The 15441-nt window shown below is 41.2% G+C and overlaps 1 protein-coding gene across 20 annotated transcripts in view; it reads right to left on the bottom strand.

Moving 5' to 3' along the window:
• EML5 (EMAP like 5) overlaps positions 1-15441 on the bottom strand; it is a 126878-nt gene that overhangs the window by 37757 nt on the left and 73680 nt on the right. For 19 of the 20 annotated variants that reach the window (XR_006104970.1, XR_006104969.1, XR_006104968.1 and 16 more), the window contains 5 exons: positions 12316-12457; positions 10305-10457; positions 4862-4993; positions 4560-4648; positions 4149-4325 (listed from right to left, as the gene is read on the bottom strand). Coding sequence is in view for 17 of the 20 variants with exons in the window: in XM_042478587.1 (XP_042334521.1) it covers positions 4149-4325; positions 4560-4648; positions 4862-4993; positions 10305-10457; positions 12316-12457 (693 nt within the window). In the remaining 3 variants the exon portion in view is untranslated. The remainder of the gene's footprint in view (positions 1-4148; positions 4326-4559; positions 4649-4861; positions 4994-10304; positions 10458-12315; positions 12458-15441) is intronic. The other variant, XM_042478596.1, reaches the window with a different exon arrangement.

Here is a 15441-nt window from a genome sequence, read left to right on the forward strand (position 1 = left end):
TTAGTAGTAGTATTTGTATGCAGCTAGTTTCAGGTTGATTCTTCAATTAAAAAGATTTTGGTAGTTGTCCTGAGAAAGACCTTTGCTTGAAGCTAGAGCCACTTTGAGTGGACAACTCCAAGGGGTTGAAGGCACCTCCATCTCCTGGACTCCCAGAGGGCCTTGCTCACAATTATTCAAGCAAGCTTTTAATATATAATCATGTCAGGGAGGCTTTTATACGGGATGTGTACTTCAGATGTTTAGATACGGGGCTAGCCTGAAGAAAGAGGCTCCTCTCTCCTTAACTGTCATCCTTCGGCCTATGAATCATAGAATCATAGTTGGAAGAGACCACACGGGCCATCCAGTCCAACCCCCTGCCATGCAGGAAATCCAAATCAAAGCATCCCCAGTAGATGGCAATCTAGCCTCTGCTTAAAGACCTCCAAGGAAGGAGACTCCACTACACTCCGAGGGAGTGTGTTCCACTGTCGAACTGCCCTTACTGTCAGGAAGTTCTTCCTAATGTTGAGGTGGAATCTCTTTTCCTGTAGCTTGCATCCATTGTTCCGGGTCCTGTTCTCTGGAGCAGCAGAAAACAAGCTTGCTCCCTCCTCAATATGACATCCTTTCAAATATTTAAACAGGGCTATCATATCACCTCTTAACCTTCTCTTCTCCAGGCTAAACATCCCCAGCTCCCCGAGTCGTTCCTCATAGGGCAAGGTTTCCAGACCTTTCACCATTTTAGTCGCCCTCCTCTGGACACGCTCCAGTTTCTCAATGTCCTTTTTGAATTGTGGTGCCCAGAACTGGACACAATATTCCAGGTGGGGCCTGACCAGAGCAGAATACAGTGGCACTATTACTTATCTTGATCTAGACACTATACTTTTATTGATGCAGCCTAAAATTGCATTGGCCTTTTTAGCTGCCGCATCGCACTGTTGACTCATGTTCAACTTGTGGTCTACTTGGACTCCTGGATCCCTTTCACATGTAGTTTCATTCAGCCAGGTGTCCCCCATCCTATATCTGTGCATTTCATTTTTCTGCCCTAAGTGCAGTACCTTACATTTCTCTGTGTTGAATTTCATTTTGTTAGCTTTGGCCCAGCTTTCTAGTAGGAGAGAGAGAATAGGCTGGCCCAGCTCCATCAGGGCTAGCCTGAAGATAGAGCGCCCTCCCTCCTTAACTGTCATCCTTCGGCCTATGAGGGAGAGAATAGGCTGGCCCAGCTCCACCATGGCTAGCCTGAAGAAGCAGAGCCCTCCCTCCAGTCCATCTGCCTTGGTCCAGGCCTCAGAGGGAGAGAAGAATGCTGGACCCGATCCCCTCCCCCTCACCATTCCCTTCTCCCTTTTGTGTCGTGTCTTTTTAGATTATAAGCCTGAGGGCAGGGAACCGTCTATTATCCCCTCTGTTGTAAGCCACCCGGATTCCCAGTGATTGGGCGGCATATAAATAAATCCTATTATTATTATTATTATTATTATTATTATTATTATTATTATTAAAACTTCTGCATGCTTCATGTCATTTTATACAATTTTTAGCTAGATGTTTTAACATTTTTATTGTAATTTTTTGAAAACAATTTTATTTGTGAGCTGCCTTGGGTCCCCTTGTGGGAGAAAGGAAACATAGAAATGATATAAAATGAAATAATATATAAATAATAAAATTTTGCTTTTACACCCAGGGTGTCACTAGGGAGGTGTGTGGGGTGTAAAGCATACCAGGTGACACCTTAAGAGTAGGGTGACACCCCTGCTCACCAAATGTCTACCTTTTTTTTGAAACAGGCTGCAGTGTTCGCCAGTAACCCTTCAAAACATTTAAGAGATGGTGTCATTGGGAAGAGAAAGGAGATGCCCCAGGCTTTAATTTTTCATTTAAAAAAAATAACAATGTTTAAATTCTTTTAAAAATTTTTCCAAATACTTCACATCCTACCAAAATTTATCTTTACATATTAAAGAAACTATGTATGTGTAAACACATTTAGACTCTGTGTGTGATATTGTAATATAAAGGTATAATTTTAATTTTTCTAGTTGTTTATATCACAGCTATTATGAATGCATCCTGAGATATATGGAAATTACAATTTATGAGTATCATTAGTACAAAAAAACATTGATAAGGATTCTGTACAGTATGGTATGGAAGATGGTGAATGGGGGGCTGACACCACATGTTGCTTGACTGGGTGATGCTACTGCTTTCACCGTCTGGAAAAAAATTGGCATACAAATGGTCAGTGTGTGACTGTTCCTACCAACACAACCAGAAGTTTCAGGGGGACGCAACTAGGCATTTTAAAACTAAAGAATTCTCTCCGCCCCACCACCATGAAAGCAGTGTTGGGAGGCTGCACAAATGGCCTTGAGAGTCTAGATCAGACCTGCACAACTTGACTGTAGGTAGGGGCCAAAATTAAAATAGGCTAACTTCTTCAGGCCACAGATAGTTTTTAATTAATATTAATTCCATTGTCCTCTGAGGCTGAGTGGCGGAGGAGCCTGGTGGGGCAAGTGTTCACCCATCCTCCTCCTCTTCCACTCGCTCTCTTCTCAGGACAAAGCCAAGTGGCAGAGATGCCTTGTGGAGTGAGTGTTTGCCCATCCTCCTCCTCCTGGTGCTCTCCTCAGGAGAAAGCCAAATAGTGGAGGAGGCTTGGATGATGAGCGTTCACCCTTCCTACTCCTCCACAGCCCAGTCCTCTCCTTAGGTTGCAGAGGAGACTTCAGACTTTTTAACTGAGGAGCCTTACTTGAGAGTTTGGTTGGCCATTAGCAGCCAGCTACCACTGGAATTTGTTCCATGTTAGGAGGCTTCTGGAAATCCTTTGGCTCATATTGCAGGGTTCCTCTATTAGATGAAGATGAAGGAGTTGCTAGACAGGCTTGGCTTCTTGACACAGTTAAGTTAATCACAGTTAAGGAAGACTATGAGGTGGGCTGCAAGGGAACTAGAAGGTATAAAAGCAGGAGTGACTGACTGAGAGAGGTCCTTCAGTGAGAATCAGATAAGAAATCTGACTGAGAGTCAGTGAGAGTCATGAGAGGGATTCTCACAAGGAAAGGGAGTCACTTAAGAAAGTCCAGAGGAGACTGTGATAAGCCTGAAAATGTATGTTAATGCAGCCATACTAAGCTGAAGTAATCCACCTAAGATACTTTCTTGCTGTATGCAAAGGGATCTTGTAGCACCTTTGACACTAACTGAAAGAAAGGAATTGGTAGCCTGAGCTTTTGTAGACTCCAGCCTACTTCCTCAGATGCATGTTTCTTGCTTTATGTTCTTCAATAAAGTGACTGTTTCTGTTTTGTAATAGATGACTCTGAGTGAATTCTAGACATTATAATTTGTGCTGGGGTGACGGCACATGTGCCCACAGAGAGGGCTCTGAGTGCCACCTCTGGCACGCACGCCATAGGTTCGCCATCACTGGCCTAAGGCATATAGGGAAGGTCCCGTCACAATGACAACATATATAGATACCAAGGTCTGATAAAAATATCAACAAATGTATAAAAATGTCCATAAATATTATGTGTGTCTCTACTTGTTTTTACTTCATTCATTAATTTTACAGCTTTTTAATATTTTAAAATATGGATACCCTCAGTCAGTCTGAAATAGCCACTATTTAAACAAAAAACGAAATCAGGGACATCATGATAACTAGGAGCTGGTTTACATGTTTGAAGACGACGACTCTGGACACTAGGATTTTAATCCCCGCTTGGCCATGGAAACTCACTGGATGGAACTTGGGCAAGTCACATTCTCTCAGTCTCAGAGGAAAGCAAAGGCAAACACCCTGAACAAATTTTGCCAGGAAAAAATTGTGATAGGTTTGCCTTGGGGTCACCATAAATCAGTAACAACATCATGTGCAACAACCTATGTTTGTAACAAATATGGTAACATACAATGCAATGATTTACAGAGAAGCCTATGAATTAGCTCCACTTCAAGGTAAAGCGTTTGAGAAAACAAGAGCTTGGTGTGAGAAACTCATTCACATATACTTCAGCCATAAGAGAATACAGGTGAGTACTCTCCACAGTAACTGTGTTAAGTGAATATAAAAACAGTATGACTTTTGTTATCTAACACTTGTAAGACTTCATATGCAATCATTAATATTTACTTACTTTGGCAGGGTATCGGAAAAGCTTTACAAATCCAAAATCATCTCCTGTTGCCAAGACTGTACTATCATTGGTTAGGCACGAAGCAGTTACATCTGTGACTTCTCCAATTATTGGCCAGATACCTTCACAGCAGGAGCCTAAAACACTTGTCCAGGATGCCCAAGAAATCTTTTCTGCCTACAAAGATAGCCTGTTTGAGACAGGATACTTATCCATAGTTATACATCGGATCTCAGTATAAACACTACAGTATAACCCTTGAGGCACACATATCTCTCACTGAAATATTTGGTGTTTTCTATTACAGTGCAATTAAGACTAATGGAAACAATCCACTAGATGTTGCTTAGAATTTTCCCCTTTACCACCCATGCCAGCAGGAAAATGGTAAGTGGTAACTGATGTCCTTACCTCCATACTAGGAATGATTTGCTTCTTCCCTCGAGGAGCTTCAAAAAACAACTGTTCCTTAGCACCAGTGTTGAGTTGTAAAAGCTTGCCTGAAAAAGTTAAATAATATTTTTTAAAATCTTATTTAATCCTTTTTTGACCACACAAAACATTATTTCACTTACAATGGATATTAGGAAAATATTTATTACAAGTCTGGGAAAGATGCAGGAAAATGCAGTTTTACAAATTTAATCACAAGCACAGTTTACACTTCCTTACCTACAGAAGTTTAACAATTTTGCAGCAGTTTTATTTCTCACCTCTTATGTCCCAATCCATGTGTGTTATATAACTGGAGGATCCTTTACAGATTCCAACCCGTTTACTGCTCATTACGTTGTAGATATCTACAAAACTATCATATGATGCTACAGCTAAGTATTTTCCAGCACCTAAAAAGCAATAGTAAACAGATGGAGTTTCAATATTTTCCCTGCAAGTAACTATTTTTTTCTCCATTTTGTATGCTTTGATAACATTTTCTGCCAATTCAATTTTTGCAATATGTAAGATCTGGAGTTGTGATACTACCCAAAACCTGGTTTTGTTTGTGATACTGGATAACTCACAAGGTTTCCTGACATTTTTATAGGATTTCAGCTACTGATTTCCTATAAATAAACATGAAAATTAATGCTGAGCATGTGTATGGATTGATATAGAATTGGAAAAATTTGGTATCAATTATGAAGATGGGGAAAAGAAAACATAATTCCAAGGATAAAAAGCATTTTATACAGAAAATGTGCAGAAATTAGTACTTGGAAATAAAGCCAAACTGAGATGAAATGTGACAATGGGTTGTCATATGTAGATACAATCCAAGCCTTGAATTAATTTCTAAACTAGAAGCAGATTACCAAGAGAACAGACCAGAAATAATTAAGAGTCAGACAAACAATGTCCTTATAATTAAAAAACACCATAAACTTTTGAAAGTATTTAATAGATGTAGCATTTAATTTATCATAACAATTACTTTGCTTTGCAACTACTAATACACACAGATTTCAATCTTATGTACACTTAATTTGGGAGCAATTCCTAAAGAATTCAGTTGGGACTGCTTCTGAATGGACATACACAGAATTGCACTGATAATACATCACAGTTAGGCTACAATCCTATAGACAGGTTCTTTGGAGAAAGCTTCACTGTTGACATGAAGTGGACTGCACTATTAATATCACATACAGAACATTTCCCCTACATCTTTCACCACCAGAAGTACTTTGTGGACATTCTTGTCTTGCATTCATTTTTTAAATTAACAATTAACATTTGCAGTAGAGAGGAAAGGCTGAAGCACAATGATACAAAAAGGTGCTTTGGATCACACTTTCCCCTTGCTTTTGGGTTGGCCAAATAGGGCTAGAAAAAAATCTATCTATAGTGTTAGAATTGAGTTAGAGAGACCAGTCATCTGACTTAGTATAAGCCAAGCTTCCTATGTCCCTATGGATCTGGAAACCAAGCATCAGAAAATAATCTAATCCCCCCCTCCAAAAGCAGTATCAATCTTGATCTTCCCAAGTGTGTGCAAAATCATCTACAATATGGATGTATGTATCGTGATTCTCTACAAACCTTCTAATAAGCATGCATGCATCAGAGATGGAATATATCACTGTGATGCTGCTCTTGCCTTCCAAAGTTCATTTTAATTCTTTGAAAAGGGTTTAAACTGGCAGCACTTGGCCATGTCACAATGACATTCCACAATTTTGTTTTGTCAAATCAGGCATCATTTAGTGTAGGAGTGGGGAAGAACAAGTTGCTTACCTGTAGCTGTGGTTTTTGAAATGTTCATCTGTCAACTCACACATATGGGTAAATATGCATCTTCAGAAACTTCTAGAGAACAGTGTTTTCAGAGTAGACCCGCCCCCTCTACCACATATGCTGCACATGGTTACCACTCAAATCCCCTCAGATCCTGTCTTCCATAGTGGCCCTTGTGCCAAGGAGAAACACCCTGACAAAAGGGAGGCAGGGAGGTTGTGTGAGTTCACAGATGAACACTTGAAGAAACACAGTTACAGGTAAGCAACCTGTTCTTTGTGGTCTCTGTGAAGCACATATATGGAAGTCTAGTGAACAACTCAGCTGGCTAGTAGGGAAGCATGCTTGAGAAAAAATCAAGTCAGTTGACCCCAAAGCAGTGACAGCTGTTGCTCTGACATCTAGTCTATAATTTGTAATAAAAGACAAGAGTTGCATCCAAGTAGTTGACTGTAAAATTAATGGCAAAGATACTCTGAGAAGAAGACAGAAGAAAACAGAATAGTCTTTGTGGAGTGGCACTGAATCTGAGGAACCAGTGTCTTTTTGGCCAACTGATAAGCCAAAACAATAATGGAGGAAACCTATTTTGAAATATGTTGTGAAGAGGATTGATGTTTCTTGTTTTATAGAGCCATAGCAGATAAAAAGGTTGTCAAATTTTGGGGGGTTTGTGGGGCTTTCCTAGAAGGCTTGACATACATAAAACAAATGTCATTTATAGTCCTCTTCATTACTTGGATTATCTCCCCTGGCGGCCTCTGGGGGGAGGTTTAATGGATGGCATAATTCTTAATGGTTCAATGTTCTGGTATTATTATTGTTGTTGCTGTTGTTTTAAATCTTGAGTTAAATCTTGGGGTTCATCGGAACAAAAAATATTTAAAGAGGGTCCCTGGTAAAGAATTAAGAGCTACTGGTGTAAAACATAGGGAAAAGCAAGTCTTGAGAAAGGTGGTAGTCAGAAAGGAAATGCCAGGGCATAGAATTACTTTGTCAGTATGCAAATGGAGAGTAAAACCATAGTGCTAATTCACTCACCCTTCTGCTCACTGTTACTTCTAGGTACTGTCTTCCAGGTGAGTACAGTCATTCCTCCATATTTGCGGATTTGATATTTGCGGATTTGATTATTCATGGACTTGATTAATATGTTCTCTCTAGAAATATCTAAGTCCTCCAGTGCAACTCTGTGGTCAACTTTAACTAAAAGCTGCACCGAAAGACCTAGAGATTCCTAGAGAGAACACTATACTAGGCATTTGTAGCTCCTCTACTGCAGTTCTATGGTCAGTGTCTGTCAGATGTTGACCACAGGGTTGCACTGGAGGACCTAGAGATTCCTAGAGAGGTGTCCTCTCAGGTAAAAACATGGTGGTTTTCTTATTTGCGGTTTTTCCATATTCATGGGGGTCTTGTGCCACTAACCCTAGCGAATATGGAGGGACAAGTGTAATTTCAAGTTACACAGTGTCACTGATTTGAATGGAGGAAGGTAAGCTGGTGCAGGACCAGTTGTATTTTCCAAGGCAGTGCAATAGCTAGACTAGGAGATCAAGTATCAATGTAACCCTTCAAGAAGATCTTAACCAAGGGATGTATACATCAAGGGGAATAATCAACATGAAAACAACAGGACTCCTACATATACTGTCAAAGAAGGCAAGGAGGGACCTTGAGATATAGACAGGAGAGAAATAGTAGAATCTTGTAGACTGCAACTTCATGCTAATCCAACTGCAGAGTACACAAGAATGGAATAAACCTTGTTCATTTGGAGAGATGGGATGTTCTCCTTGATGGTCTCCAACCTGCTCTGATTACTGGTAATCACTGAAGGGTCAAATCATCGAAGGCCAAACGTATCAATGACCAAGCCATGGTATGGAAAACCTTGAACTATTTAAATGTCTTCATTGTCTATTTTAAAGTTACGTAAATTATCTCTGATCACTAATTTTGTTTTCTTAATGTTCAATTGTAATTCTGCCTTTGCACTTTCTTCCTTGTCTTTCTTCAATAACCGTCCTAAGCGTTTGCTAGTTACTGCTACTAGCATTATGTCATCTGCATATTTTAAATTGTTGATGTTCCTTAATCCAAATTTCATGCCTCCTTCCTTAGGCCCCACCTGGAATACTGTGTCCAGTTCTGGGCACCACAGTTCAAAAAAGATGTTGAGAAACTGGAGCGTGTCCAAAGGAGGGTGACTAAAATGGTGAAGGTTCTGGAAGCTATGCCCTACGAGGAACAATTTAGGGAGCTGGGGATGTTTAGCCTGGAGAAGAGAAGGTTAAGAGGTGATATGATAGCCCTGTTGAAATATTTGAAGGGATGTCATATTGAGGAGGGAGCAAGCTTGTTTTCTGCTGCTCCAGAGACTAGGACTCGAAACAATGGATGCAAGCTACAGCAAAAGAGATTCCACCTCAACATTAGGAAGAACTTCCTGGCAGTAAGGGCTGTCCGACAGTGGAACACACTCCCTTGGAGTGTAGTGGAATCTCTTTCCTTGGAGGTCTTTAAACAGAGGCTGGATGGCCATCTGTTGGGGATGCTTTGATTTGGATTTCCTGCATGGCAGGGGGTTGGACTGGATGGCCTTTGCGGTCTCTACCAACTCTATTATTCTATCCTTGGAACATGAACTGCTACTACTGTGTTCTTTCTACACATGCAATAGTCCCAAAGAATCATGATAAGACAATGAATGGTGCTTGAGTGCTCTCCCCTTACTTGTTTAAATAAAACACCACCATGGTGGTAGTGGTAGTCATTTGGATGCGGTGACCTCAAAGAAGGCTCTTATCATGTCAAGAAGTTCCAAGATATTAATGTGATTTTCCCTCAGATAGACAAAGTTCCCTTGACAGAATGTAAGCCTGTGTTGGCTCCACATCTTACAACAATTAACACCTTAGATTTAATATAGGTTCTTAATTTTCCTTGATGTCAGAGGAATAGATGACAGTGACTTCCACGACTGTCTTGCAACTTCTAATAAAGCTTATAGAAAGGAAATTAACTGGATGCAAGTATTGCAACTTGATCCTATGAAATACAGGATCAGATATAGGCATAGTAGATTGCTAAAGATCCTGTCATAGCCAGTCAAGAGCCAGACTCAGAGGATGTGATTACTCCAGTGCAAGGGGAAATGAGGCTACACCAGGTGCTAATCCTGCTCTGCCAGATCCCAGCTGCAATCTCCCAGCCTCAGAGGAGGAGGTTCAGCCAGGTCCTAGTGTTGGTGGGATTCCTCTTGAGGCTCAGCAGCCTAGTGGTGACTCTGGGGAAGAGCCAAGCCTGGAGGTGCCTTCCTTTAAGCAACACAGGGCTGAGAGTGCTTGCGTGTGTCGGTCCAGGAGAACTGCTGAGAGACAATTGGCAAACAAGCCTCAGCTGGCACCGAGAAGAGAGTCTCCTACTTAACCACCTGGGAGACGCCAACTTGGTGCCAGAGTTTATTACAGTATTCTTCTATGTGATTGCTGTCAGCACTGGCTCCTTGTTTGCCTTGAACCCTTGACTTCGGAACCGACAGGACTCTTGTTACCTTCTGGCTGCCCTGATCTTGGACTGAACTGACTTCTGTGGACTCTGGAATCCTGAACTTGGCTTTGTTACTGGTGTACTTCTTGTGGACTAACCAAAAGGTCTGTAGCCTGCCTTTTAGCTCCTTTCTTGTTAAACAATCCTTATCAGTGTTTGTTTGGACTTGTGCTGGCTGTAGTCCAGGACAGAATAAACTTTAGTCTTACTCTAGCTGATAAGGAAAAGAACTAAATTAGATAACATTAAAAGTGATAGCTAGAAGTAATACTGTATGCATCCCACAGGACAGGGGATGTAGGGGTGAAAATTGGTATCTATGACCTGAGTAGTTGCTCTACCCAATCTAATGTGAAGCTTATTACTCACCAGGAGAAAAACGTATTTCTGAAATAACATCCTTCCTGTGATGAAATGAAACAAGATCCTCCAGAGTGTCTGAATTTACTATTAAAAAACTTCCATCATTGAGCCCTACTGCCAATGCCTTTCCATCAGGAGAAAAACAGCAACATCTCCCGCCTAGCAAAAAAAGGAACATATTTTGATTTTCACCAGATGGCTGAAGATTTTGCTGGTAGTTATTACAAAGTTACATGTTCAAGTAACATTTAGCGACATTTAAGCTACAATTTTCATAGTTCTCACATATATGATTACAGTAATCAATATAAAGAGATTGCCATTATAAAAATGGGATCATTATTATTTTCTCCATGCTGCAGATGAATAGGGAGAGGAGAAGGCCTAAAAATGTCTTTGAGTCCTTTCCTCATAAACTTCACTGACTGACTTCTTTTTATCAAACATATATATTGCTTCAGCTCTATGAGAAGTATGAAGCCATTAGCATTTTTTTACTGATTCTCAATTTTAGGAATCTTTGGTTCATGGCAACAGGAGGTATTTCTTGGCCATCCCACTCTAAAGTTTCTCCTCTTCTTAAGAAGAGTGCGGCATATCAGATTCAAAGTCCATCTTATGCCTCATGAAAAAGTGACATAACATAGACGCTCTGCTGAAGATCAGTAGAGCAGAGAATACAAAATAATAAAATCATAGAGTTGGAAGCGACCAGAAGGGCCATCCAGTCCAACCCCGTCACGCAGGAATACATAATCCAAACACTCCTGATCTCCAAAGAAGGAGTCTCCACCATACTCTGGGAGCATGTGCCACTCTTAAACAACTTACTATCAAGAAGTTCTTCCTCATGTTTAGCTGGAAACTCTATTCCTGTACCTTGAATCCACTACCCCATGTCCTAGTCTTTGGAGCAGCAGAAAACAAGTGTGCTCCGTCTTCAATATGACATACTTTCAAACATTTAAACATGGCTATCATGTCACCCTTTAACCTTCTCTTCTCCAGGCTAAACATATCCAGCTACCTAAGGTGCTTCTCATCTGACATAATTCCTAGATCTTTCACCATTTTGGTTGCCCTCCTCTGGACATGCTCCAGTTTGTCCACATCCTTTTTGAATTATGGTGCCCAGAACTGAACATAATACAGTTGGGCCTTCATATCCACAGGGGTACCATTCCAGACCCCTCCTCTGCCCCCTCGTGGATGTCAAAAACCATGGGACCTCAAGTCCTGTTGGTTTTCATAGAGGCATATCCACGTGGATGCATATCCACGTGGATGCATCACCATTGGGGTGAATGGGGCAGGACCACCTGCAGATGCTAAAATCTGTGGATGGCAAGCCTGTGGTTGGTGTAGGCCCACTGTATCTCAGGTGAGGTCTGACCAAATCAGAACAAAGTGATATTATTTCTTCTGTCAATCTAGATATTATACTGCAATTGATGCAGTCTAGAGTTGAATTATATATACAGTCGCCCCTCTGTTTTTGTGGGGATCCATTCCAGCCCCCCCCCCCCCGAAAACAGAAAACTGGCAATATTCAAGCCCTATTGGCTTGAATGGTGGTGCATAGGTGCGTGCTGCATTTTGTCCCCCTCCGTTTGCCACCCACGAACAGGCAAGGGATGCAGACTCCAAGTCCGCAAAAACAAAGGGGGTGGCTGTAATCCTACAGAATAGAATTATAAATACAACCTTCTTTTCCTGCAACATATTTTTAGCATTATCTGATTAAAGTATTTCTCATCATCTGCTTGCTATTCTTGAAGAAGATAAGTAAAATAGCTAAATGTTTTCAAAACTGGCTTCTGTTCATCCCTCTTCTGAGGAAAACCCCTCAATCTGCATTTCTATTTAGAAACCTCATTTCTGTATTGAATTTTGCTCAGTTTAAGTCTTCTTAATATCTTTCTGTTCAAAGACTTGACAAACTAATTTATTCTTAGCTCAGCTAGCTAGGTAAACAGCAAAATGTAGGTAAGATTTGGTAAGAGAAAAACATTCTTACCTTTCTTTAGTTTTCGAACAGCTAACATGCAGTGGCTTGGGGACAGATCCCATATTCTTAAGGTTTTATCATCACTTACAGTGGCACAAATAGGTAAATGAGGATGAGTCGCTAAACCCCAAACTTCTCCTTCCATATGACCCTGAAAAACATTAATTCTATATCACAAATAGCTATATTACAAAGAGGAATAAAGAACTGATTTTTAAACATTAGAAATGAAGAAGACAACTTCTCCAAGTCATACTGGAAATGATTATAAGTGATATCCTGTGTTGCCCAAGCATACTTGTGCTTACACAGATTTATTTTCTTCCGCTTATCCCCTCTGAAGCCCTCATGTCCCTCTCCCAACTGTGCTTTAAAGTTCCTTCACCCTCTGGAAGATTTAGGAGAGTACATGGGGCTGGGAGGGGACAAGAAGATGTTCTACTGCCAGATTTTGTTCCAATCAGCGGGAGACATTAATTGGACACTATCCTTTGTGTATGAGAACTGTAGATTAATGAACAAACAAGTACAGTATGTATGAATAGCAATAGAAATGAAAAACCTATGGTGAAGAGATGATAAGTTCAGTTTTAATGATGGATGTTGGGAGACAAAGGTAGGAGGAAAGATGTTGTCGAAAACCATATGAATGATGGATGGGGTTATTGAAATGTAGTGTGATCCTGGCTGGGAACCAGAAAGGAGATGAGATAAACTGACCAAGACAGTCCTCATGATGCTGGGGTGTTAACTGGTGTTATAATATGTGTAGTTTCCCCAGAAATCACTGTCCCTGTTCAATCCACTGCAAAGGGAATAGAGTTTGTGGATATATTCCAATTTTGCTGTTTCTCTTTATAATCTTCCTTTGCAGGGTTTTGCTGTTCAAGGACTGCTGTTCTGAGGTCTGAGATAGAATGCCTAGGAAGACTGAAGTGTTTTGAAACTAGTTTTTATGTATCCCCATTTCTAATGTTTGATTTACATCCATTTATCTTCTGGCACAGAGACTGGCCTGTTTGCCCAATATAGAGAGCTGAAGGGCATTGATAACAGAGCATGGCACATGTCACATTAGAGGATGAGCACGTGCAGAGGATATACAGCCCCAAGACGCCCAGAAGCCAGCTTCAAGCTGCCTGGCCATTTACACAGGGGCTGGCTTCCAGGTGCTCTGGCAGCGAAGCATTTATATGCCACATGCTGCTGGAGCAATTAAAGCCAGCTTCCCACTGTGGCGCAGCGGAAGAGCCAGCTTTTTACCAGTGTAAAGATGTATTGGGGCCGCAGCATGCAGTTCTGTTAGAGGCAGTCTGTTCTGCCCCCTGATCACTTCATTCCATCCATCTGATGAAACAGACTTAAGTCTACGAAAGCTTATGCTATCAACATTTTCCCCTCAGTTCTTTTTCTGGAAGCAAGAGCTAAAAGGAAACATCATTGCACTTCTCAGCAAACCAACAGTATTACCCACCCCTCATTGCCCCAAAAGATAATTCAGTACAGGTAACAAGCATCAATGTAAAATAATTACTTTCAAGCTCTGTGCCCTCCACTGGTAAGGAGACAACTTTCTGAAGAGGAGAGCCTAAATCTGTCAAGTCTCTCCACACAATCAAGAAAGCTGGAAAATCTGTGTACCTGACCACATGGAGAAACTGTATAGGCAGAGGAGGCTTTCCCCTTCAGAAACACACCTTTCATGTTTAGAAATGACTAGCACACTGCATTTCCTAACATATTTATTCTTTACACATTTAGAACTTCTGAATAGGGCTTAAAAAAGCATCAAATGCTGCTGAGCAAGTCACAGTTACAATATGGGCTACTTTATAATCTGTTTTATTAAAGCAATACAATTTATCTGTTGGAAGACCTTTTCCCAGCCGAAGGAAATGGTAGAAGAAAATGGAAGAGGATGTGAGTCTGACATTTTGCTGTACTTCTTTAGGTTGATCCACAGATCCCAAAGGCAGGACTGGGCAATTGCAGGGGGATAAAGGAAGCAATATTCACCTCTTATCCCATGATGGGTGGCAAAGACCCAGCCTATGCAATTACCTCTGGTTCCTGGTTCTTCCATAAATTAAACATTTTCACAGGTTTTGTGGAAACTTGAGTGGGGGGGGGAATGACAAACTGACCCAAAGTATAACCTTTTATGGTAGTTTGAGTGATTTTTTTTTTTACCATCGTAGGGTAATAGTTCACCTGATATTTTCCCACATTTTCAGGGCTTCAAGATCTTTGGATCTGCAGGTTACATTGTCCCCACCCCTGCACCCAACAGTGGTGCAGCGATGGAGACAGTGTACAAATTTCTCTCCATTGTGTACAATTTTCTCTTCAAAACACTGGTCCTATCTGCTAATGACAGAACTTAGCTATGCAGAGCATTGATTGACTAGCAATTACAACACAAACCCATATTCTTCCCATTCTTAGCAGTTTGGCTGCTCTTTATAATGGAGCTTCTTTTTTCTTTTTCTTTAGATGAGCATGTGATGAGATGAGGGGAAAAACAAGAGAGATGATGGAATCAGCAGCTGAACCAGTGGTGGCGAACCTATGGCACTAGCTCAGAACCCTCTCTGTGGGCACACACGCCATCACCCCAGCACAGAGTTCGCCAGGGTTTGTTACTAGAAAGCCAGAGGGACGTGGCACTTTGCAATAAATAAGTGGGTTTTGGGTTGCGGTTTGGGCACTCAGTCTCTAAAACGTTTGCCATCAGGCCGAAACAGCCCTGAAGGGGCTTTGACAATGAGGTAAGGCCAAAACTATGCTGCAGCCCAAACCTAGCTTTTTGCTGGCGCAAAAAGAAATGGCAAATTTTCTGGGCAGGCGGCATACCGGCTTCAGGGTGGCGTTGGAGCAAGCAGCATCTAAACACCTCACTCTGATGCCACCCCCAAGCCAGTGCAAAGGGGCACTCTGTTTTGCCCCTAAGTCTGTCTAATGCTGAAGGGAGCAGAGCACAGGAATAAAATTACAGTTTTATGTCTGTGAGAACTACAATGCCGTGGTAGTTGAGCAGCTTTTGGAACACTAGGGGAAAGAGCAATATTTCTAATTTCAATGTACAGTCACCTCTCCATTTTCGCAGACTTCAAATCCACATCCCTTGCTCGTTTG

The sequence above is a fragment of the Sceloporus undulatus genome, chromosome 1 (genome assembly GCF_019175285.1).
Source record: "Sceloporus undulatus isolate JIND9_A2432 ecotype Alabama chromosome 1, SceUnd_v1.1, whole genome shotgun sequence".
In the NCBI taxonomy this organism is placed as follows: Eukaryota; Metazoa; Chordata; class Lepidosauria; order Squamata; family Phrynosomatidae; genus Sceloporus; species Sceloporus undulatus.